The sequence below is a fragment of the Protopterus annectens genome, chromosome 9.part0 (genome assembly GCF_019279795.1).
Source record: "Protopterus annectens isolate FY-2018-M chromosome 9.part0, PAN1.0, whole genome shotgun sequence".
In the NCBI taxonomy this organism is placed as follows: domain Eukaryota; kingdom Metazoa; phylum Chordata; order Ceratodontiformes; family Protopteridae; genus Protopterus; species Protopterus annectens.
Window position 1 is genome coordinate 696,863,484 of NC_056743.1, and position 27,206 is coordinate 696,890,689.

General features: G+C 41.3%; 1 protein-coding gene across 1 annotated transcript in view; it reads left to right on the forward strand.

Annotated features, from left to right (window-relative positions):
- Positions 1-27,206, forward strand: part of LOC122811461 (proteasome subunit beta type-8-like) — a 376,079-nt gene that overhangs the window by 324,789 nt on the left and 24,084 nt on the right. Inside the window, exon 5 of the mRNA XM_044083316.1 lies at positions 525-729. Coding sequence (XP_043939251.1) covers positions 525-729 — 205 coding nt within the window. The remainder of the gene's footprint in view (positions 1-524; positions 730-27,206) is intronic.

The following is a 27,206-nucleotide window of genomic DNA, read 5'->3' on the forward strand; positions in this document are numbered from 1 at the left end:
GTTTATATCTTGTATTCTTTTTGAATTGAACCTCTGAGGACATGTCAGAAATAACCGCCACTAGACCTGTATTGTATTCACTTCATTGTTTAAATAATCTCAAGAGTTTATTTTTGGAATTTCCCTTTAAAGGTGTTGGTCTTGAGTTCAGTACAATTTGTAAGAGAAAAACACTTGACAAAATTAATTTCCACTGTTCAGCCAGAGCTATACTTTACATCAGTTCAGTAGAGTCATTAGAAGGCTGTGAAATTACAGAATTGCCTGCCAACATTTAAAAAAAATTACAAAATTGCCGGTTTAAATGCATAGTCATTGACCATTTAGGTAACAATAGAGTTCTTATTATATCTGTTGAAGGTACTTTATCTGTACTTGGCAGCACAGCTGATTATTGGCAGTTAATAAAATACAGAATACAAAGATAACAAAAAATATTTTTAAGAACTGTATAAAAGTGAACATTTTTGAACAGTAATTACAATTTGTGCATGTTGACACTTTAATGTTTTCTTTCTCTTTAGGGTCCAGGCCTGTATTATATAGATGAGAGTGGCACACGACTGTCAAACTACATGTTTTCCACTGGCTCCGGCAGTTCTTATGCGTATGGGGTAATGGATAGTGGCTGGAGGCAAGATCTGTCAGTGTTAGAGGCATATGACTTGGCACAACGTGCCATATATCATGCCACTCATCGTGACGCATATTCTGGTGGAACTGTCAACAGTAAGTCTCTTGTCATAAAACAGTAACTGTAATTTAGGGATTCAGGCTACTTAAACAGATTGAAAAAAAAAAACATTTCATGATTGCCTATTCAAATTTAAGCATAAATTTGTGGCACTATGGACTCGGGGGAAAAAAATAAATGTAAAGCATAACTTCCAAACAACCTTGGCACAACCACCAAAGATTCTCAAACATAATGTTCTAGTGTGTGTGTGTTTGCTTGCTTGTTTAATTTTTAAAGTTATGCTTATATGTATGTAGAGAGGGATACTAGAGCTCAACACTTTTTTCATAGAATCATTGAGAAGGGTAACTACTTGTAACAGACTTGCCACATACTAGAAATACACTCTTACCCTTGTTTTCCTGATAACAAGACAAGTAATACTGTACTGATAATTTTCACTTTGTAATTTGATCCCAACAAAATATACAACCAAATCACTTTCGAGTAAGATATACTGCTGTCTGAGCATATGTCAACTGCTCTGTAGTTACTCCTTCCATTATTAATAAACCTCTTTTAGATTCTTTGACCTGAGTCACCAAGTCACAGACATCTGCATGCCTCTCCTGTTCGCTTGTAGTCTGAAGATAATAGATATTTATAGGGTTCATGCCTTACTCAAATAGACCTCAGGTTCCTACCAAAGATGCTTATCATCCTTTTATAAGAGAACCTATCTGTTTTCACTCTACTTTTTGTCTTTTTGCTCATTTATGTAGAACATCATCCCCTAAAATCAAATTTTATAAATATTTAAGTCCGATTGATAAGTACAGTCCTCAGTGCATAGAGCTGGTGCACAAGGGAAAATATGCACTATAACCCTAAGTGATTTGCGTAATTGGTATAGTGTACAGCATAAATGTGGATTTGTGTGTGTGTGTGTGTGTGTGTGTGTGTGTGTGTGTGTGTGTGTGTGTGTGTGTGTGTAAAATGTACATTTCTATGGAGGTGCACAGCCATGTAAACTTGCATCAGCAGTATTTCTGTTTCTGCCAAAAGGCTTTGACATGGTCTCACACATTAAACTCCTCAGTCAACTTTCCATTCAGGGTCTATTCATTTCCATCTCTTCATTGCTTCTCTAGATACCTTGCCATCAGGCAATAAGCTGTCAAATGGTAAGGATCAATTTATGCATACCTCCCCACTTCCACAGGAATCCCACAAGGATCCATCCTTGACCCTCTACTATTCAATATTTTTATCATTAACCTACATACATCTTATTGTGGTGGCACCTTGATTCAGTATGCAGGTGACTGTACCATCATCTGCTCTTTAAGCACCTTAACTCACCTTCAAGAAATCACTCAACAAGCTGTCATCTCCATTGAAACCTGGCTTACAAGAGCACAATTCCTACTCAACCCTCCAAAAAACACTCTTCCTCTTTACCCCCAAATCTTACCCCCCCCCAACAAAGCCTCTTTCAAAGTATTTGCGGTAAATGCCACTGAAATTGAATTAGTTCACCATATCAAGCTATTAGGAGTCATAATAGAGGATAATCTTAAATTTGATCTCCACATAAAAAGCAATATCAAGAAACCCCATCAAAAACTAGGCATGCTGTACAAAAACAAATATTTTTTAAGCACACCCACAAAAATTTACTCTAGCCAAAACCTACCTTCTGCTTTCTCTACTCTATGGAGCTCCACTTCTAACCAGTGTACAATCATCCATAAAAAAAAAACTTGAAAGCCGCTACAACAAAATTTCCAAGTTTACTACTAATTCAGCTTCCGTTACCCATCACTGTAAAGTTCTGTGTACCCTTATTTGGCTGGAACTCCCCATCCACCTCTCCTACATTCAGCTTATGGCAATACATAAAATCATGCACAAACCATTAGCCTGCCCAGCTCTTACCCCTTTAATCAACATATTTTTCCCTAAAAGAACTCTTGGATCAGAAGACAAAACTTCTCACCATAAAGTAAAATAAATCCCCTGGACAAAGCCTATGCTTGCACTCGGTAGCAAAAAAAAAATGGAACTCTACCTTGAACCACCAGAAAGAACCATTTCTAACCTACCCACCTTTAAATGCTCCCTAAACGAATACTTTACACAATTTTGAACCTGCTCCTGTGCTAATCCTGACTGAGCTTAACTCACTATGCTTCACTCACTCCCTTCAATCTAAGTTACTTTCAAAGCCCTCTCCAACCTCCTACTCTACTTTCTTTTGTTTTTCTCACCACCTTACCTTATCCACTTCATCTCTGCAGAACTTTTTCTCTTTCCTCCTGACTCACCTAAGATACCTGAAGATACCATACCCTGGACTCTTATAATCTCCTTTTCTGTTCATCGATCTTCCTTCTGTAACCATAATATGAACACCATCTCTTATACTAAGACATCGCTCAGTTTCCTCTTGCTGACTCTAATCATTTAATCTCTAGTATCTCTTTAAACATCTTATTAGAATTGTCTCGGATCTCATTTATCATATACTAATCTGTGTAACAAATAATATGACTTATGAGTTCTTCCACACATATTTTATCCAGCTCCTGTTATTGTTTTTCACTGCACTCTACTATGAAACATATGCTCTATGTTTTCCTCAGTACAACATTTTTTTACTCTTATGTTTGTAGTCTAATATGATATTTTGTGATTTAAAATACCTGTACTTGATTTTTGAAAGATTTCCCCAGGCCTCTGCTTAAAATGGGCACTTTCTGGCCCAGTCAGACTTTCCCAGTAAACAAATGTCAAATAAATAAGATATCCCAAGTATGTTTCTTATTGTAGTCCACCTGCAACCAGTCCTTCAGCACAACAAAGAAATTGGTGGATTATGGCAGGAGTCCACCATAACAGTGGAAAATGGAAGATGTAGCATGTGCAACCAAAGGTGTATAGTAGTAGTAGTAGACGAAAACCTGTATAAAGGTCTGAGACACCAGCAAATCTGTACCTCTCTGGTATAAAAATCTGTACCTCTCTGGTATGAGTACCACATGGACAAACACGTACCAGATTGGGATGCAGTTACTAGAAAGGTATTGTACAGCACTAAGACAGAGTTGAGTCTTTATGCATACACTTTTGTAATGACTTACTCCATGTAGGAGACATCACAATCTGTCGACATGAAGGGTTTTGTGTTGTCATCAAGATGCTGCATACTCTGCTGCTGTGCATTTGCAATGACATTCAAAACTTGGTCATGGACAGCAGCCTTGGCAACAGTACACATGCAAGAATGTGGAAAGTAACATGGTGTATGTCACCAGTGAATAACTGGTGGTGTTGTACCATGTGACATGTATGGCAACAGCATGCTCTAAGGCAATGAGTTTATCCATACGCTTAAATAATACTAAACTGCTCTGTTAAAACCATGCTGGTGACATTGTCTTATAAAATGTATTTCCTTAGACCACATACTCATATATGAATAATTACAAATGTCCTTCCTGAGATCACTGTTGCAGTATTACAAACTTTATGGTTATCTCACCAAATAACCAGGATGTCCATCTCAAGTACCTAAGCCAAAATCTTCCATAGAGCCATACATCTGATGTATGACCTACAACCATGGGTGTAAGGGTAAATAAGTGGATGTAAGAGCTTTAAATTCCAGGATTCTCTCTTCACCAGTCTGAATACAAGTTTTGCACCTGTCGATCTGTTGCCACCATATTTGTTGGTATCATTCCTGCTATCATTTGTTCATATAAGTGCCTTGTTGGGGAGCCTTCCCAGTTTTTCTTTGTTTCATTGTAATTTCAGTTATCCTGTCTTGCTTGTGTGATCTACTAACAGCTGGTCTAGCCTATTCGTCAACTAAGGCTATTTCTACATGCTTGCCTCTAGACCTTCTACTGCTTTCTAGGCTAGACATAAAGCAGTTTATCAAGGTTGTCCTTTATTTAAACACATCTAAGAAAGCTGTTCCACCTTCATGGGACATTAACTTTGTCCTAGAAAAACTTACTCTGTCACCATTTGAACATGGTAAACCATTCTACTAATGGCCCCTAGTTCTGCTAGAAGAGTTTCTGGGCTCCACAGCCTGATGGTGTCCCCTACTTTACACGTCTTTCATAAGGACAGGTTTTCTTTTAGGGCTAATCCTTCATTTATGCCTAAGGTGGTCATTGACCCTGTCCCTCAACCTGGCCATTAATCTTCCCACCTTTTTTCCTAACCCTCAGAACAAGGTTGAGCAAATCCTCTGTTCTCTAGATGTGCACATGCAGCTCAAATTTTACTTGGATAAGACCGAGTATGTTCAGAAAACCGACCAGTTGTTTGTTTCTTTCCGGGAAGCCAAATTCAGAAACCTGGTCTCTGAAGTATTATTAACTGGATTTCTAAGTTAATTTCCTATTGCTACGCCCACCATGGTAAATGCTTAACTTCTCCAGTTAGAGCTCACTGCAGTACAGCATTTGCCTCCTCTGGAGCGGAGCCTGTTACTAAGGAATTGATTGTAGAGCTGTTGTAGAAGCAACAACTTGGGCATCTGTACACACTTCAACTAAACAATATAAGGCTAATTCCTTCTCTAGATCCAGAACCTCCTTTGCCAGGTCTGTTTCCTTTGGACTAATTAAAAGCTCCCATATGCCTGATCAATCCACCCTTACTACTTGTTAAGTTTTGATATTGCAACAGTTATTTAAGGAAAGACATAATACAGTTGTGTAAGATGTCCTACTGATCACTGATGCAGTATTCCTTCCCACCCCACCATCCCTCTGTTTTGTTCTTGTGTAGGTGTTACCCGCTGTTTACTCATGGACCAAGGGGAAGCCATTTTCATAGCTGACATTTTGCCTGACTTTTTAGCTTTCCTCCAGTGTCTCCAGATCTCCTTGCTTTGAAATAGTCTGAGGATTTCACTCTTACACATCTGCTTATGTATTCTTATTCTCATGGGTTTAGGTCATACATGAGACATATGACTTTATGGAAGGTTTTGACTTGGGTACTCTGGCTAGATGTCCAGGTTATTTGGTGAGATAACAGTTTGGAATACTGCAACAGTAATCAGTAGGATATCTACTGCTATAGTTAAGTTCATACATAGCTGTATGTAGTTCAGATTATATTAACCAGTTTATATTCTGGCTACATGTACTTATCACTGCAGCTACTGTTTGCTATAATGTACTGCTGTAGAAAGGGAATGATTATAAATTGATCTGATATTTGCTAACTGTGCTTCACATGCCTCCTGAAACATATTTTGATGTATTGTATGTTAGCGGCATTTGTATGCAAATTACAAGTTGAAGTGAACTCAGAGTGCTTGTCAGCTTGTTATATAATGTATCATTCTCCATGTAAACTATATCTTCAGACAAACTGCACTTTTATATGAAGATAAAATTCTTTTGGTCAGACATAACCTTTTCCACATATCCAGGCTTGTGGCTGAAAATGGTATATGGTTCAGCCCACTTACCCAGTTAAGAAATGAATATTTTAATAATATAGTCGCTGGACATATGTATTTCATAGGTGCACAAGGTAGACAGCAGTGTGTCATGAAGTACGCTCTTGTTTCCACACTTTTCACTTTACATTTGATGTTCATTTTGAAAGTCTGCCAGTGTTATGGCCTTACATTGCTGTACTCCATAAGCCCCATAATCTGTTAGATACAGTTTGCATGTTAGAGGTAATTTATTTCTTTATTTATGAACTTTAACCAAGTAGGTGAGATGGTAGTCAGACCCTTTACAGCCATGACTCAGGCCAGTTGGCAAATTGGCAAACAGTTTACAGAACAAATAATATACAGTAAAGGAACTTTAAAAGCATGTATTTGTCAGATATTATATAGTGAAATAAGAAACAGGAAAAATAGTACACAGAAATCAAAACAAAGAACAGTATACAATGTAAAACATATGTATAAAGTATAGAAGTAATGCTACAAAAGGGAGTTCTGACATGCAAGTGCAACCTGCAAGCCTTCAGACTGAAGTAATAATATCTTACCGAGCTGCCAAAGACTATGACGAAAATGCTGAAACTGAAAGCATGATATCCTGAACAATGTTGAATTTGAACCTGAAACTTCAGTAGTGAAGAATACCATTTGTGTAACAACTGGATGATTATTGAAAGTCTTCTTTCAGCTTTTCCTGGTTAGGGGTGCCACAGCAGATCAACTGTCTGCTCATGATTGGCAGTGAAGTTTTACGGTGTCGAGTTGCCAGCCCGGCGGCCAACCTTCCACGGAAGACACACGCATGCACTCATGCTTAGGGCCAATTTAGAGTATCCAGTCTACCTACAACATGTCTTTGGGATATGGTAGGAAACCGGAGCACCCGGAGGAAACCCACACGACCACAGGGAGGACATGCAGACTCCGCACAGAAGGCACCCCAGCCGAGGATCGAACCGGAGAACCTCTTGCTGTGAGACGGCAATGCTAAACGCTGCACCACCGCGGCTGCCCTATGATTATTTAAAGTCTGATAAGGATAAATGTGATCCTCTGACAGTGAGAATTTAAGTAAGGTTCCTAGGGAGAACATGTACTAACTCTGAAATTGCTGTATCTCACAGTATCCCCCCCCCCCTCCCCATCCAAGGCAGAGCAATCTCACAATTAGTATGTAAAGTAGTAGGGATGTGGTTGGGACACAGGGAGACAAAGGTCATCTGCAAAAATATTCTAAAGGTGTAGCAGTGAGGTTTGCAGTTCACTGTAATTTTCTGGAATTGTAGTTTAAGTTTTGAAGTGTTGAGGCTTATGATATTGGATCGAAAACTTCCAGTAGGGAGCAGTAGCAAAATATATTCGGGGGGTAAGCTCCTCTTCACCCATCATGTGGGCTCCTATGGCCATGACTCAGTCTGAGGTCACACAGTCTTGGATGGTTTACTACAAGTGCTTGAGTTCCAAGCCTTTGAAACTCGCTGTCCCGAAGTCAGGGGACTAGAATGTTTGTAGCTTATGTAGGCTGCTGCTCACACTCAAACTCAAATATGAGTTCAGGCACATTATTCTGGCTCAATCAAGGTAGGTACAGCAGCCATGGGGAATGCATTGGTAGGTGGATTTGAAGGTTAAGGAAGCAGGAGGGACATTTTAGGATTAGGGAGTTGGAAGGAAGTTTTATGGTTAGGGAATGGGAAGGGAGTTTAGGGTTAGGGAGAAATCTGGGAGTTTAGGTTTGGGGCAGCTGCAACTCTAGGTTTTGGGGGTAATTGGGAACTTTTGGGTTAGGGGTAAAAGGGTTTTAGGATAAGGCAACACTGAGACAGATTAGGAACTGGATGGGAATTTTAGGCGAGTTAGGGTTCTGGTTGAGCTGTACTGTTTATAAGGTTGGGTGTTTGAAGGGAATGTAGAAACTGGAGATCAGGCTAGTGGGAATTTGAGCAACTGCTTTTTCGAGCAAGTGGCAGTGAGCTAGTGTGTTACAAGCTACTAGCACATGAGCACCAGTAGTAGAGTGGGTGAGGAGGGGATATTCCTTCTGCAGAAACAATCACTAAAAGGCTAGACGTTAGCAGTATGATATTGTTAATAATCTAGCATACTTGGTTTACAGTCACATAGTCGATAGTGTGCGATCAACGTATGTGCGTAAATCAGGTAGCAGAACCATTAGTGTGAGTACTGTATTGTCGAACCTTACAATAGCAAACAGACGCTATAGCAAGGTTTGACAGTGTAGTGCAGATTGCACTATAGTGGGGATTGGGAAATGTACCCTTTTCTCAGTGTAGTGCGATCTCGGAGTTTGTATATATAAGTAGGGGGGTGCAGGGGGGCTTGACCCCCAGCAAAACATGTTAAAATATGTTTAGCGGCTATGAGCATTTCAGTGAAGTTGAAATGTTCAACATTTGACTTCACTGAAATGCTCAGTCTGGCATTTACTGTGGTCGGTGTTGTGATTTCCGAACATTTTCTTAGGATATCTGCACTTTCGGCCACAGTAGTGTCTAACATGCGATAGTAAACTAGCACATTTTATATGACACTGTCTGTGTTAATTTTCTTCTTTACTTATGTTTAATTCAGAATATTATGGTTTAGGCATTTTTAGTTTACAGTTGACACTGTTGTGTGAATAGTGAAGTGTGGTTCAGTCTTGTGGTGGGAGCCTTTGAGCATGTATGAATTTAAGGAGTCAGTGACAACAGCAATACTGGCCCTGTTTCGGATGGCAGTTGATTTCAGTCAGATGGCAGCTGGTTTTAGTCAGTCAGCAGTTACACAGTAAGGGGTAACATAGCAGAACCCCCTTCTTGATGTACAGTATTTATTCCTATAGCTTGGAGAAACATTATTATGTCACAGAAGCTCTTTGAGGTTCCATCTCTCTGCTACCCCAGAGTGCTAGTCTTGTAGTCTGGTTTCTATAAAAACAGAATAGAATATGTTGTTCTGTCAGTTTTGGTCTCAATCTTCTGATAGTTTAAGTCCTGAGGCCAAACTTAAATCCGTTCCCAGCATAGGTGCACAGGATTCCTATGATACCACTTCATAATAGATTCTTTAATATATTACCCACAATGCACACTTTGTAGTTCATAGCTGTATTTAAAATATTTTTAAGTAGCTTTTCCTGAAAGCAACTAACATTTTGGAGGTTATCTGCAATACAAACTATACTGTGGCACACAATATAAAAAGTATAGGTCATTTTCAAAGGAACCAAAGCATTACAGAGACTAAAATAATAAAGTTAAGTGCATACTCAAAACATGTACATTACTGTTACAGTTAAAACGGAGATTAAACAAGAATGAGCTGCTGACTGACATGACCTTGCATTGATATAGTATATTGTATTGGAGCCCCAGTCTCATTATGCCTTATACAAGGTACACAAAGCTTAACGGGCTTAAAGGCTGCAGTAAATTTATATGCTCAGCTGCTGAGAAACACATTTTTACCTACTTCCAAGACCAAGCATTTGTAAAGATGCTGAGAAGTGAATCTTGACATCCATTTCAGGAAGTCATAACTAGTGAGTACCCAACTCACAATTATTTTTAACACACAAACTTTTTATGGCTTTGCTGTACTGCAAGGTGCAGAATAATAGAAAAAATAGACAAGGGTTTAAGTGTTTTACAGCTTCTAAAGTCTAACACACTTAATGCTGCACATAGTGGTTATTTGCTAAGTGTACCTGTGACAGACCACAGCTTTAAAAGCTCTTAGGTACTTCACTCTGCCTTACTTTTGTGTGTGTGTGTGTGTGTGTGTGTTACAAGAAGAATACTGTTCTGTGGTGTTACTATTTATGCTGTAGTACAAATTTACAACATAATCAGCTTTATACTTTTGCCTATTTTTCATCACTGTTGTATAACTTTCTATGTTAACCATCAGTATTTTACATTTCACAAACATCTTCTGGGATTCAGAAACATTGTGTACCTCACAGCACCTGAATTTGCGCTAAGTGTAGCCACAAGATTGGTAGAAGCAATTCAGCGACACACTGAGTTCAAAATGCTGTAACATGCATAATATACAAATAATGATATAATTTCACAGATATGAAAAACAGTATTAAAGTGAGTATAAAGGTGGATGAAAATGTGGATAAATGGTATGACAGCATGATTCAAAAATGGATGTATTTTGCACAATGAGATATTGCCTTCGGAATTGCTGACGGGAGTAAAATACTGGAGTTACAGGCGAGAGAGAGACTGGGAAAACATGTATGGGGTAGCTTCTGCATTATTAAATACTTATACAAAAGGCTGTTCTCACTGCCACTAGTCACAGTGATGCTCATCATCAGCCTCAGGTACTGCCAGTTCATACTGCTGTGCCAAATATGCAATGCCCTCCACACCATAAATTGTGGACTACAAGCATGTGGGTAGAGGTGCCATGCAGGGAGCTGTGTCATTGTCATCTGCAAGCCTGTGTTTTACATGGAGTACCCATTCTTGTGGGCATCCAGGAATATACAGCTTTAAGAATCAGATGCAGTGACTTTTCAGTGACAAATGGGTAGCACAGTGGGTGCATCCCAGGCATCTGCTTCAGTAATGCTCTACCAGTTTCTCAATGCCATGCTGCATTTGGAAGAACACATGTGGTGTCAATGAGTCAGTGAGATGAGAAGCAAAACTTTGTAGGAATTTTTATGACATAGCCCATTTTTCTGAGGTACTGGGATCCTTTGACTGCACCCCCATTGCAAATAATGATACCACCTTGGGAGCAGGCATAATGGCATATCATCTCTAAGGGGATCCGCTTCATCAACTGGTAGATGGCCTGTACAGCACAGCGTTTAATATGTGATGCATCAAGTCACCCAGGCAGTGACCATGATTCCCAGATGTGGCACAATTATGACTTGTATCAGTGATTTGTGAGGGTTAATTTTCTACAGGGCTGTCTTATTGGCAATCCCAGATATGCCCTGGAGAAATGGCTAATGACACCAGTTAGAAACCCATAAGCCATGGCAGAGAATGTGTGCAACACTGCCTGGTTACAGGCCCAAATTATTGTTGAATGTATATTCAACCTGCTAATGATCTTCTTCTGTTGTCTTGATTTCTCTGTGTGGCACTGCAGTATGACCCCAAAACATGCAGTAAAATCTTTGCAGTACATGCTGTATTCCACATGTTATTATGTAAACGGGTACAATAGGGAGAGGCATTTGGGTTTAGAAAGCCCTGGAATAAGAATTGGAAGAGGCCTCATAATGCCTTTTTAGGCAAAGTCAAAGGACAAAGCTTCCGACGTAAAGAAATCCACTAGAGACAAACTCAAGGTCATGCTCCTTAATGCTAGGGGCCTAAATGGTGAACTGCACTCCCTGGAAGCACTCTTCACCTTGGAAGATGCTGATGTCTGTGCACTCACAGGGACTTTGTTCAAGGCTGAAGAGAGCACCCCGGCCGTAGAAGGCTACAATGCCATTCACACATTCAGACCCCAAAACGAGCATGAAAGAACCAAAGGTGGAGGTGTATCAATCTTCATTAAATCCAAATATATCTTGAGACTGGTAAAACAGTATGACTCTCTTGAGCTACTCCAGGTCCAAATAACTATAGGTAAAATATCCTAACACATCATCGCTAGCTATAGGTCCCTCACCATGAACCAGGAGAAGCACAGTGCCTACCTGGACTTGCTAGAGTCACTTAGTACACAGCCAAACACCTTGGTCATGGGAGATTTCAACTATCCTTCCATTGATTGGGCAACTTACATGAGCACAAACACAATCACTATGAAGTTCCTGGACTTTGCTAATTCAAATGCCCTGGAACAGTTGGTCTGCACCTCCAAAAGGAACTCAAATTTCCTAGACCAAGTGACCACCAACATGGGGGGTGTGGTTACTGCACTACTCCTTGTGTGTTGCCCTCCTTGGTAAGGTCAGACCGTAAATCTGTTTCATTTGACGTAAAGATTAGAGCTGACACCACCAGAGGAGCAAAAAAGCTGAAGAATTTCTCCAAAGCAAACTATAGTCCACTAAACAATGGTATAAAACGTTTCAAAGCCCCTGCTAACACAGCCAATACTGTCTCCAATGCAGAGGAGTACATCTGTGCCTTATATAGCCACTTAAACCGATGTATTGCCTCGGCTCTACCTGACAGGAACAATACCAGGTCCTTCCAAAAAAACAAGCCGCCCTGGTGGACTGTAAGTATAAATAAAGAAACTGATATATAAGAACAAGAGGGAGCTTACTCAACAGAGGAGGAATACACTCAACAGCTTGAACAAGCAAATCAGATATCTTGTAAAGTCCTCTAAGGCTAGTTATGAAAGTAAATTAGCATCCCTAGCTAAAGGCAATCATAAAGCATTCTTTAGCTGTGTCTGAAACCTAAAAGGGAATGCTGAACTGTGTGCCACACTTATAATGGATGGTATCACTCACACTGAACCTGAGGAAATTGCCAACCTGCTAGCTGACAGATTTGGCAATAACTTCACTCCCCCCATTCCCTACCAGCCATAACCCAAAGCATTCCTGACACCAGTCCTCTACCAAGTATTTCCAAAGAACAGGTCATACAAATGCTCTCCAAGGCCAGAAACACAGCCTGTATGGGACAAGATAACATCCCAGGCTGCTCACTTAATCTAAAACAAGACCTAGCAGAACCACCTGGCATTCTATTTAACCATAGCCTGAGCACTGGCTTTATTCCAGCAGAGTATAGAACAGCAAAAGTAATCCCCTTGTGTAACGGGGGTCCATCGACCAAACCTGGAACTGTCAACCCATAAGCCTAACCAGCCTTATCTGCAAGGCTGTGAAAAGAAGCATCATGGACCTTATCAGCAAGGACATAGGCAGCATTTAAACTCTTTACGCAAACCTGTTTGGTTTTGCCAAGGGTAGATCTTGCTTATTAAACTTGGTAGATTTCTTTGAGAATGTCATAAAAGCCCTAGGTGAGGGCAAGGCAGTACATACCGCCTACCTTGATTTAGCCAAGTCTTTTGACACAATTCCCTGCTCAAGGATCATTAAGAAACTCTCCCAACTGGGGATTAATCCATATGTCACTAGATGGGTGGTCACTTGGCTCACTGACAAAATGCACACTGTCAAAGTTGGGGAGTCCACCTCCACCAGTAGACCAGTTACCAGTAGGATACCACAAGGATCTGTGCTGGGCCCTCTACTGTTTGGAATATATTTCTATGAGGTCCAGGCGAAAGTAGGTGGCCTGTGGCTTACCAGGTTTGGAGATGACTATAAACTGGGAGCAATCATGGAGTCCTCCAATGATGTTAACGTATTACAGAAGGGGCTGACACAGACAGATGTTTGGTGCCAAAGTCACAGACTAAAACTAAATGCAGAAAAAAATGCCTCATTATCCCGTAGCCCTGCTAATTATGATACAGGTAACACCCCTCTAAGCTCAAACCCAGTGGTGCAACACATGAGAACACAGTTTGATAGCAGTATAAACTTCGATCACCATGTGTCCATACTGGTAAGGAAGCCTTCTACATTGCGCATCTTTTAAATAAGTGCATCGCATCCAAGACTAAGGAGGTTGACTCAGCTGTACTCCCTTATCAGACCACTAATTGAGTACAGTACTCCTGTCTGTATGTATCTCAGCAGACACTTGCAGCAATTGGAGAGACCATAAGGATTTCTACAAAGCAAATCCAGGGCCTCCAAAACATGACCTACATGAAAAAACTGAAAGCCCCGCCACTGTATTCTGTATCCTACAGGCTTCTGAGATGCAACCTGTGCCTAGCCTACAGAGCAATCTCTGACCCTGCCGTAATAGAAATACTGCACCTCCACAAATCAGATGGGACAAGAATCACTCACTCTAGGGATCTCAACCTAGCCTGTGACATTAACAAAACTTGTTGGAGAGACAGATGCATCTCTCAGAGATTGCAGTTCCTCTGGAATAAAGTCTCACTTCATGCAGACCTATTTAAGCACAACTTTGACAATTGGATGGGTGACTAAATTCACTCTGGGGGTAGCATCTCTGTCCAGCATGGACAGGGGCAGTCGATGCTGATCATAAAATCACTGTTAACAATGACTATCTAGCTATGGTCAATTAGGGTACTTTGTTTTACACATCTAGGCTTGTAAAGGCTAGGGCCATTACCCTAGTAACCTCCTATGAACCTAGGTGCCTTATGAGAAGCAAAGACCGATGCAGACACAGTATGCTGCAGCACTGGTTAACAGGAATTGTCTGGTTTATAACTATATGGTTAAGAGTAATAATAACATATAGCAGTAAAAATGATGCATGCAGTACTACACCCAGGCTGTTAAACTATGCATGGACTGGCCACATTGTGCATCAAACATAGGCTACCCAGGTAATGGAATACTGCAAGCAGAGCATAGCTGCCATCATGCACAGAGGTGGGTAGGGCCACAGTGACAAGTGTGTGAGCGTGTGTGTGAGTGCGTGTGTGGGTGGATTAATGCTCTATGGAACTGTGTGCATCATGGATGGGTGAGTGTAGAGAACTGGATAGACTGGGCAGAGAGGGAGTAGTGTCTCCAGTGTGCTGTGATTGGACAGTTGTGGGTGGTGCTAGGTTGCGTGTGTGAGTTTTGTGTATGGATACATCTCCAGCAGGTTATGTAGTACTGTACAGAGATCAGATGCACTGGTCCAGCAGACTCAAAGGAGATCTATGCATCGATTGTTTGTCCCTATACAGAGCAGTGTCCTGCCAAATGGAGATCACAAGCATGATCTGCAGCACATACAGTGGAGGGAAGTGATCTGTGAGAGCAAATGGCAAGATGTGTTCTGGGTGGTCTGAGCTCAAACACCCTGTCTGTGTCTGTCCATGATGTTGCACAGTGGCCTCAACATTGTATGATTGTGTGGAGGCAGTAGCATTACATTTCTTAGTTTGTGTTCCTTCTCCCATGGTAGGCTTGTCCACCAGAGGTGGAAGTGGCCTGGCCATGGAAAGAGTGGTGGCCATGCTGCATGGCAGCACAGGGGCATCTACAGCATACAGACTCCCTACATCACCTTTCCATAATGCTGCACACCTTGCCTAGGCAGTCCCACAGGACATCATGCAAACAACACACTAACCTGAATAGCCCAGTTATGTCTGCATTGGTCTCTGCTCCTGTGTAATGGCCTTGAGCAGTTGCTGCATAGTCACTACAGAGACTTTTAGATCAGGATGGAGGGTGGTACCCATGGCAATTACCATCAAATATACCAGCTGAAAGCTTACAGCATGCAAAGAAACTAAGAATAAGGACATTGTGCTGCAGCTTCATCTCCACCAAAACTCTCATGCAAGAAGTAAAACCAGCAGTAAATCCCCAGGACTTTTATTAGAATAATACGGTTAAGTGCTTTGGTAAAAAGTGTCAGCCAAAGGACTATATCAGAACTCATTTCAGAAGTGATGACTTGATCTTGCAATGCCTCACCAACATTGCAGTGCTCACAGGAGAAATGACCAAGTTAGTTTGGCTTCTTACACAGCCAGTGGTAAGCAACTCATGAATTCAGTTTAATACAGTACATCAAACAGGGTAGACAAATGTTGGGAATGTTTTGAAATGCATTGATATGAGGCAAACCGGTACAGAAGGTGCTTTTGCCTCTACACAAATTCCCGAAGGTGCAACTGGCAACTGCACTTCAAGTGACATTACTGAAGTCTGTAGCAATGATGATGAGGAAGAACAGTCATGACCTATGAAGGACAAACCTTATGGAGACAGGAATGCTTTAGTTTGCCAAAGGAATCAAGAATTAGGGCAGGGGGGCAGAGAGAGAGGAGTTCAATGATACCTAACGCAGTCATTACTAGTAGTAATGGCATATTGCCAAGTCATAGTGACTAATGTATTCCATAACAGCCATATGGATATCAGAGAAACATTTTTAACTTTTTGAAGAGTCTCTCACATTTATTCGAGTGAAATCAAATGACATAGTAGATGTTTTCTTAAAACTAAAGGTTTTCACAAGGAAGCTTAATTTACCTTATTTTAAGGATACACCAGACAATCCAGAGTAGTTCTAGGGTTTACTTAAGAAAAAATACACTTAAGCCCTGTAAAAAAAAAAAAAAAAAAAAAAAAAGCAATAGCGTAGTGGTAGAACCTTCATACAAAGAGGAGGCATTCCCAGTTCGAGTCCCACCACTCCCCTTTTGGCCCACCCCTACTGTAAATCTGATCTGGGACACTCCTCCCAGTCTAGTGTCATTAGCTCATTCTACCTAATACAGAGAGAACATTTGATAAGGCCTTCTGTTTCTCCTTTTTCCCTTTCAAGCAAAAATTTTTTTTTTTTTTTTTTTTTTGCCTGAATCTCCTTGTGTTCTAACTGTGCTTCTCAAACATTTTGGAAATATAGAGTATATTTCAGAGCATTTATTACAACTATAATTGCCTTAATATTGCTAAAACTCAAGTGCTCTAGGTTGCACTGCATCTGAAGTGTTTGTATGTTTTAGCTGTTTTTCTGTATATATAGACTTCTCTGTATATGTAGACTAGCTGCTTATTCTGCTGTGTTACTTCCTCTTAAATCGTTTTTCAGTTGTGCACTTGCCTTGCTTCATTTAAAAAAGTTTTAAATTGCTAATTTTGTAGAGTTTTAATTGCATTTATTGTCTAGGACTACACACTCAAGTACGTTAGCCTTTTCTGTGTTTATTTACTGTATTAACAGATACAAGCACTCGGCTCTCCTTATCAATAAGGAGAAATTAATCATAGGCACTAAACAGCCTATAATTGCAAAGTACCTTGCAAAGGTAAGGGAAAACAGCTCTTAAACTTTACATAAAAGCACCTAAACAGGCATGTCCAAGGGTCAGCTTCCGGTGATTTCTCCTGTCCACCTGGTGAATCTGGGCATACTGGGGCAATGTGGCAACTACCTCATGTACACAGACAATCCTCTCCTCCTACCTCCTGCGAGAGATGCACTTACATAGCCAAACTGGAAGCAAAGCTCTCTCCGGCCAAGATTGTGCTAGACAGTCAAGAGGAGAAAGTTAACACCTGCATCACACCTCAAGCAACTCATAGCCCTTCAAAACCCACACCATCAACACCCACACATAGCAACACTAAACCCACATATGCGGAGGCCCTTAACATTAACCTGCCCAAGCAACAAGGACCTCAAGCCAAACGCAAACAAACACCAGTCACAACCAAAGTGATACATAGCTCACAACACCAGTGTGCCACCCAACAACAGCCCCTAAGGCAAGACAGTGTACCCAACATTTTAGTCATAGGTGACTCTATAGTCGGGCACACTGATGTCCCAATCACCAAACTGAACAAGGAGAAAATTACAGTCAGCTGCCTGTCGGGTGCCAGGATCCACCACATAACGCATGCACTCAAGTCACTCCACAACAAGTACAAATACGACTGTCATTGTCCATGCTGGAGTGAATGACTTGAGACGTACCTCCCTGGACTACATGAAAAGAGATATGGAAGAGCTCTTGGATCATGTGACCCAGGCAGGTATGACCCTAGCCCTGAGTAGCATCCTGCCTTCGGCCAGAATGATACCACAGTATAAGGACAAAATGATTGACTTCAACAATTGGCTAAGCTTCTGGTGTCATTCAAAGGGGATCCAGTATTTGTCTGCCTGGGAAGACATGATCGACAAACCACGATGCTTTGCCAGAGATGGTCTGCACCTGTCACCCCTGGGATTCAGGTTACTGGATAAAGCTCTTGCCACCCCTATAGTGCCTTTTTTAGGCAAGGTTCAAAGGATAAAACCACCACCGTAACAGATGGAAGCAGGCAAAATCTGAAGGTAATGCAACTCAATGCTAGAAGTCTAAACCTCAAAATGCACTCTCTTGAGGCACTCCTAAAAATGGAGAACATCGATATCTGTGCAGTAACTGAGACCTGGTTCAAGGCTCCAGAGAGCACCCCTGCAATACCAGGCTACAATTCTTACCACACTTTTCGGCCACAAAACCAGGACCAAAACACTAAAGGTGGAGGAGTGTCCATATTCACCAAGGATATTCACACCTCCAGGCTAGCTGCCCAACACAATGCATCTGAAATTCTCCAGGTGCAGCTAACACTAGGTAAGACTGCAATCCAAATTGTAGCTTGCTACAGGTCCCCCACCATGCCCAAGATTCTCACTACACCTTTCTAAACGTACTGGAAAATATTAAGATACAACCAAACACCCTAATAGTGGGTGATTTCAACTACCCTGTCATTAATTGGGAAAACTACTCGGGTACCAACTCCTTTTCCCAACGGTTCTTGAATTCATAAATTCCAAAGCCCTGGATCAACTAATCCATTGTTCCACCAGGGGCTCCAATATCCTAGACCTGGTCATTTACCAACATGGGAGATAGATGCTCCACACCAGTGGTCACCCCCTCATTGGTCAGGTCTGACCATAAGCAAATCACCTTTGACAGCCACATCTCACCCCCACCCACCCCCACCCCCAGTAAGGAAACCTCCTTAAACTTCTCCAAAGCCAACTTCAAGCTACAGAAGTCAGAAGTGACAAACTTCACAACACCCACGCAGACGTGATCTGGAAGTTCGACTGCAGAATCCTACACTAAGGCACTGTACGAGCACATCCACTCGTGCATGAATCGTGCCATCCCAAATAGAACCAAGATGCTCTTCCCCCAAAAAAGGAAGCCAATCTGGTGGTCCCCTGCTATAAACAAACTATACAACAGAAGGAAGAAACTGTTGCAAAAAAGAGGAAAATCCCAGGATGCAAAAAAACTCCCTCACCAGCCTCAGTATGAAGCTGAGATCCCTCATAAAATCCTCAAAAGCTAGTTACAAAAATAAAATTGCCAAAGATTCCAAAGACAACCACAAGGCATTCTATAGTTATGTCAAAAATCTAAATGGCAATGCTCAGATCTGCTCTGAGTTGCAACAGAATGGCATTAAATATACTGATCCCAAGGATATTGCCAAATATCCTGACAGATCGATTTAGTGCCAACTTCACCCCACTCTCACCCCCTAAAGGGCCCATCTCAATACCAAAAGATTGCCAAATTCTGATATTCACGGCCACACAGGTAGAAACCCCACTCTCCAAAGCTAAGAATACAGCATCCATGGGACCAGATGACATCCCAGGCTGTGTACTACATGAACTACAAAATGAACTGGCACCTCACCTAAGTGTCATGTTTAATCATAGCCTCACCTCAGGCTTCATGCCCACTGAGTGGCGCACAGCTACATTTATCCCGCTCCACAAGGGAAGATCCACCTTGGATCCTGGGAACTACCGTCCCATCAGTCTGACAAGCCTGATTTGCAAGGGCATGGAACGCATTATCATGGAACTTATAAACAAAGACATTGGCAACCTTCAAACACTGGACCCCACCCAGTTTGGGTTTGTGAAGGGCCGATCTTGTCTCCTGAATCTGATTGACTTCTTCGAATCAGTCTCCAGAGCTGTGGACAAGGGTAAGGCAGGCCACACAGCCTATCTGGACCTCGCCAAGGCCTTTGACACCATCCCCCACTCTGGAATCAGATAAACTTACTAAGCTGGGCATAAATCCCTACATCACTTGATGAGTTGCTAACTGGCTTACTGACAGAACCCAGACAGTAAAAGTAGCCGACTCCAAATCCAGATCCAGACAAGTGACAAGTGGAGTACCTCAGGGTTCAGTCCTGGGACCACTCTTGTTTGGCATCTACTTCTCTGAAGTACAGGCCAACACTAAGGGACTCTGGCTAACAAAGTTTGCAGATGACTGCAAATTGGGAGCCATTATTGAATCCCCAAATTATGTGGATATTCTACAAAAGGGCCCTACAGAAACAGATGCCTGGTGCCAGAGCCATGGGCTCAAGCTTAATGCCAAGAAATGTATAGTTATCCCCTTTGGAAAAAACATGTACCCATGAATTACCACATAGGTGGCAGGACACTAAACATTGAAAGTGTGATGAGAGACTTTGGGACACAGGTGGACAGTGGTCTCACTTTTGATAACCACATTGCCACAACAGTCAGGAAATCCTATGTGGCACACCTCATCACTAAGGGCTTTTCATCCAGAAAAAAGGAGGTCATTGTCCCACTGTACTCATCCCTCATTAGACCCATTATAGAGTATAATGCTCAGTTTGGTACGTACCTCCCAAGACATCTGCAACAGCTGGAAAGGCCACAGAAATACCTCACTAAATGAATCACAGGCCTAAAGCAGATGCCATATACTGACTGTCTAAAAAAACTTCAGCTATATTCTGTAGCAGATCGTCTACTCAGAGGCGATCTCTGCTTAACATACAAGGCCATGTCAAACCCTGAGCTGTTGGACATGCTCCACTTAAAGAAATCCCAATACCTCAGAGTCACATGCTCCAGGGATCTAAACCTTGTCATCACAATGAACAAAACATGCTGGAGGTATAGGTTCCTGACCCAGAGACTCCCCATACTCTGGAATAGACTGCCCATTCATATCAAGCAGAGCGCTTCATTGGCCCTCTTCAAAAGGAACCTTGATGATTGGATGGGAGATAGGAAATTCACCCCAGGGATCATGTCAGTCGCTCTGCTAGACAGGGGCCTGGAGAAGTAAATATTGTGGGAAGAAATATCCAGGGGAATTGTTATGGCTAGGCTTGCATAGGCCCTAGGGCTGATAGCCTAGTACCAACCTATGAACCTATGAATCCTATTATACAGGCATATGAAAGGGACCCCTGTATTAATCCTATTATACAGGCATATGAAAGGGCCTGTGAAAAGGATATGTTTAAATATTTTGTTAAGAACAAAAAAACTTGTTTTTAGAATAGGGTTACCCTAAAGACTTTCTTGATAAAATTAATGAAAAAGTCACCACAAATCGGAGTGTTGAATATGTTCTCCTTTGGAGGATAGTCTGATAAGGAACAGCAGTGACAAAACAACTTAGTGTAGTGGTTTTGAATGCAATGGTGTTACAATGTATTGTAACATCAGCTCGGCTATTAAAAATATTAGAAAAAAATGAAATATATTTAGATATAGTGAATGTTTAAGCACTCTGCTGGATGGCAGTCCAATATTTGTTTATAAGAAAGGGAGAATCTTAAGAATAATTTTGAAAGGATCTGCTTCCCATGTACATAATACCATGAAAATCAAGAGAAGTATCAACAAATGTTGAAGCTGTAAACAGTGTGTTTATTTTTGAAGGAGACATCATAAAAATAAATATCCAAGTGAAACCCAATAGTTTTACTGCAGAATCTTAATTATGGTTCCACTGGCATAGTTTATCTTACCCAGCCTATTATTTAGAGAAGGCCGAAAGACCCTTGTGGAACATATTTGATCATTGTTATGTTACTGAAAGTAAAGTATAAGTACTACACTCTGTAGACATTCAGTATTATGTCCCAAATTCTCTACATGCTATTTTGCTATTTTTCAGAATGTACCTGTAAATCCAAGTGGTGGGCAGTGGGAGTCTAAAATTGAAAATAGTGATTTATGGCAATTCAGACTTAATGCAGCCATGCCACCTGGAGTTCATTATTGCATTTCTATCAGTTGTGTTTTAAAACTATGAACTGCAAAATTATGAATTTTTTTAGGAATAGATACACACCCCCACACACTGATAGAATTTTCCTAGTGTTTATTTTTTATGTACTTTCAAATATGTGTGTATGGATTTTTTTGTATACCTGTGTTTTTAATGTAGTTTTGTGTGATTAATTTAATAATTTATTAATTTATTTATCCTTTTACATATCAGTCATGATATGTCTAGCTACTGTTTATCTAACATTGTGAGTCTGGTATTAATTCTGATGACGTCCTTTTGCTAACGCTGTTTGGATGAAAGCACTTAACTTTGTATTCTTATGAATGCTTGTTTGCGGATTTATTGCTTGTTTTATTTCTTCTACTCTTGTGGAGATGAGACAGCAGTGTGATTTTCTGTTTACAAATAGTAGTTAGCTTCTCTAGCTGTTCTTTGGTGTCTTTTTGTGATAGCTCCCGGAAATAGAATATAGGACAGTACTTGGCTAGACCGTAAAGTCTAAAGCTATTGGGAGACCGTGTTTGTTGCTAAGACTATTGTTATTTTGGTAATGTTTTGGCAGTGACTTTAATAGAGGAGATGAGGAAGTTAGAATATTGTATGGCTAAGTTGGTTATGTCTTTTAACTGGTTTGAAAGGGTATTGTTATTTGGATCAGGTATAGATGCTGTTAGTTGTTTGAACTCTTTCCAAACATGTTTAGGGGAGGAATAAAGGACAATTTGCTTTTTAAGAGGTAGTCAGCTTTAGCATAATGTGTGGTTGTTCTAGTTTTCTTCCTCAGTTATAGGTAGATGTTATGGAAGTCAGTATTATTGTGGTTTTCTCATGTTTCCCAGGTCTTATCTCTTTTCTGCATGAGTTTCTTTAATTATGCATCAGCTAATGGCATGCATGGCATCTAAGTCTCCTGTGATATGAAACAATGTATCTTATTTGTGAAAGAATGTCCATGAAGCAATGTAGACATTGGGATAAGTGAAAGTGTAAACTGTTGTCCAATTTATGGTCAAAAGAGCTTCATCAAAGCTTTCCTGTGTTGCTGCTGAAATTGATCTGCCTGTGATTATTTGTGATTATTGGCTGTTTTAAAATAGAAAGTGGACATACATGGGCAGTGGTCACTTATGTGATTAGGACAAACTATGACTTGTAGGCATCTGTGCCATATTGTTAAGAATTGGGTGTATTTTGGAGTGTTTCCCATTTAAGTGGCCTGATCTTGTTAGCTCTTTAACAACTTATTTAAGCTACTGAACTGGGGCAGTTTGCTAGTTGCAATATATCTATACCTGGAGTATTGGGTTCCCCTAGCAGAATTGTGTTGCATGGAATTTTTATATAATTGGCGATGAAGAGTTTGGGGATATAGAAATCCTGCATATGTGCATGCACTGTGTGCCTTTTCTGTGTTACATTGGTGTATATCCAGTTAGGATCTTTGTCATTCTTTGTATTGCTTGGGGAGATGTTTATTTCCAAATAGCTGTCCTTTTGCATGAGGAAGAAGCAGCATCATCATGCCTCTCACCTGGTCTAAAATTGTGTGCAATGCGGTTTGATAAGGATTAAGTGGGATGGGCAAAAGTAATCTTGTAGCCAGTCTTCTGATAGTGCTATTATATGTTTTTTCCTGAGGTCAGATATATTTGTAGCTATGCTCATTTATTATTTATACTACAGTTGCTTAAGTAAGAAATTTTAAGGTGATTGAGTTCAGTCTTTGTATAATAGCTTGGGAATTTAGACCAGGGTTAATGTGCATGTTACTAGAGAGGATTTTTTTAATGCATAGTAAAGTTTTGAGAAGGATTTTTTGTAGCAAGGGGAAACTCCATATTAATGTCAAAGTGTAGTTTGTAAGAAGAATTTTATTATAGTTGTGTAGGTTAATAAGGGTGCATACTTTCCAACTAGTTTTGAGGGGAGAAATACAGAAGTATTTGTTAGTATTACAGGGGGTAGACTGACATGTTAAATGCGGATAGTTTCTGTAATTTAAGAATAAGAGCAGTAATGTTGCTTGTAGGAAAATAAATATTCTGTGAGTGAATGGGGCATGGTGTAAAGGAAAGTACAACAGAAATAAAACTTTGGGGGAATTTAATAAAGCCTACAGGGTCTTTTTTACCATGTAGGAATCGTGGCACACTACTAATATGAAAGTAAGCAGGTTTGTGATTCAGTAAACACAGCTGTGCGGCACGCATGCATGCATGCCCCAACACAAAAGTATCATAAGGAGGTGAATTTCATGCAAATGAGGAAGGTAGCACAATCCAGCAAGCAGATATGCAGCCCTGAAGACCCTGTATCAGTGTCCTTAGTGTGCATGGAAAAAATCCATGTGCAGGATGTTGGACAGAGAACAGGGGCTGTAAAAACATAGGTAAATGAACAAAAATGGCATAGCACATACAGATATAACTATCCACCATGTGTTCAGAAGCGTAAACAAAATAAGTTAAAATAAGTTTATTTTTTTTAATGATCTGGGTATGTTTGCTCAGTGAGCCTCAGTGCACAAACATGCATTTATGAGAAAAAAAAATAGTGGAAAAAACAAATTTAATAGTATGTGACAGAAATGTATTATAGGACCCTGCTTGGAGTATTTACAATGATGGAATGGTGCTGTTGCTAACAAGGCAGGGCCTGGAACCATGTAGTTTCCAGGTTGTGTGCACGAATCCCTGTGCAAATGAGGTGGAGTTACTGAATAGCACAAATGGGTATCATTGTCCACATATCCGTCCGTGTAGGCACAGAACTGTGTTGGTGTCCACAGAAGAGGAAGCTGGCATCAAGGGGGGGGGTGTCTGAGGACTTGTAAGCTCAATGGGGCTCATCTGCATCTGTTTACGCAGCTTGCCGCTGTGCTGAGCAGGGGTGCGCGTACACTGACTGCTAAGCTTTGTTTACCTTTGGGGTGTATGTTCCCACATGTTTGCGCTGCGAGCCGCTGTGCTGAGCATGACCTTTCGGGAGGGTGTACAGTGACTGCTGAGCTTTGTTTACCTTCATGGAGCTTGTTTCTGCGATGCACCCCTGTGCTTAGTGAAGAAGGTTGGGGAGTATACACCATTTGCTAAGCATTGCTAATGTGTGGGGTGCCCATTTGCGCAGCGCTGAGTGTATCTAAAAGCCAATGATATATTAATTACTGATGATCCCTGTTTCACTTAAACTAAGGCCATTAAATGTTCTTAATTATGTACTTGGCAGGTGGAATGGATCATAAGTAGCCAATCACACAGCCTGCACCTACAGCACAGTATTATATGATTTTTCCCCCATACTCTGCACCAGTAGAGTACAGACTTGGGGATTTTAACTGAAGGAATGCTAGGGACTGCTGCAGGTCTTTTACATCTGTATGTGCTAGATGCTGAGGTCAGTCCTTTCAGGCCCAGGGTAATCTTACAGGAACTACTTGGGCTGGAGATTGTAGAGAGCTACAGGGTGGACAGGGATATACTACAACAACTCACTGAGCTCTGCCACCCTCAACTCCGACCCAGAGCCAACAGAGGGGAACTCATCCCAGTGGACACAAAGGTATGTATAGCTCTTAGGATTCTAGCCACAGGTACTTTCCAAAGACCATCTGGGGATATGATTGGGTCCTCACAGGCATCAGCTTCCAGGGTATTCCACCAGTTCCTGGATGCCATGTTACCACATGCCAGTGAACTCATATATTTTCCCCTCACCCCTGAGGCGAGGGACAGCAATATGCAACACTTTTACCCTGTAGCACACTACCCTGAGGTACTGGATGCCATAGACTGCACTCATGTACACATCAAGGCACCACCTAGTGAGAAGGGTGGACTGTACATCAACCGCAAGGGGTATCACTCCCATCAACTGCCAGGTCATGTGCAATGGCCGGAGCATCATCATAAATGTGTGTTGGCAACCCTGGCAGTTATCACTACTCCCATATCTGGCACGCATCACAGCTGTATTAGATGTTTGCTTGGGGGTACATCCTGCGAGCCATTTACTGGGAGATTCTGGCTACGCACTGGAACCATGGATGATGACACCCATCAGAAATGCACCTGCACCCATGGAAGAACACCATAATGAGGCACACGCACAAATTAGGAGCATCATAGAGCATGTGTTTGGGTTGTAGTAGTCATGGTTCCAGTGACTCAATATATCTGGCGGAGCCCTGCAGTACTCTCCAGCCACATGTGCACAGATGTTCACAGTATGTGCCATGCTACACAGTGTGATCCTTCGGAAACAGCTGTAGCAGGATCAGCAAAGGGAAGGGATACACAGCTCCCCACCAATGCCTAGGTCTCCACAGTCATACCCACAGGAGGACTCTGAGGAGGAACCCCCAGAGGATGTCTCTGTAGGCAGACAATAGGTGTGCTCAGTATGGCCTGGCCTTGGCCAAGAGACTAACACATAGCACATGCACTGACAACTTAGGCCCTAGGGACTGACTCCTTACTCCAACTAGCATACATATAGTAAAAATGATGCCAGCCAACCCACACAACCTGTACCTAGCCATGTATTGGCTGTGTACTTTATGCATCAGACAGATTCACCCCCAAAATACAGATCTGTCAACTGCTGCATTTGCAAGATAAGTCACTCACCTGTACACCATATGTAAGGAGTACTAGAATATGGTAGCATATGTATTGACCTGCCACATGTATGCAAGGGAATATAGTGGGCTACTTGGAGAGATTTAACAGCCACATGGGACAACAGTTACCCAGTCCAATAGAATGTGCCCCATAATATTCACTAGGCCACATGGCTGGAAAATCCACTACATTATTTAAGGGAGATGGCAAACAGTGGAGTCACAGGACATTCGCACAACTGTCTATGCCAGCAGATCAGCCCCCCCCCCCCCACCTCCAACACATCAGTGTTCCCATACAACTGTTGTAGCAGTAAGTCAGCATTGATAAAACAGCAGGCCAGCCAATCTCAGGGCTTTGACACAGAACCTGAGCACACATTGTCATTCCTGCCTTATGTGAGACATACAATGTATGTCTGTATGTTGCTGATTGTGTGATGAATGAGACATCTCTGTCTGGTGGATGGTTGATTGTGTGATGAGGGTCCTGATGGAGAGATGAAAAGTCGTCAAGCAAAGGAGAGTAGTAGTGCTGAAATTGAATTCATCCTCAAGTCTTGGTGAGTACCTTTGCAAGGTGGACCCTTTTTTTCACAAAATCTCACCAAGCAACACTGATATATAGACTGTATTTATATAGCATATGTCATGAACAGAAGTAAATCAAAAATAAAAAAAAAGATAGCTGGGTGCACAAGACCCAGAACAAAAAAGTGCCCAATCCTGGTAGGTACACTGGTGCCAGGACTGGAAAAAATGACAGTGTAGAATCCTCAAAATATGGAAACAATCCTACAATG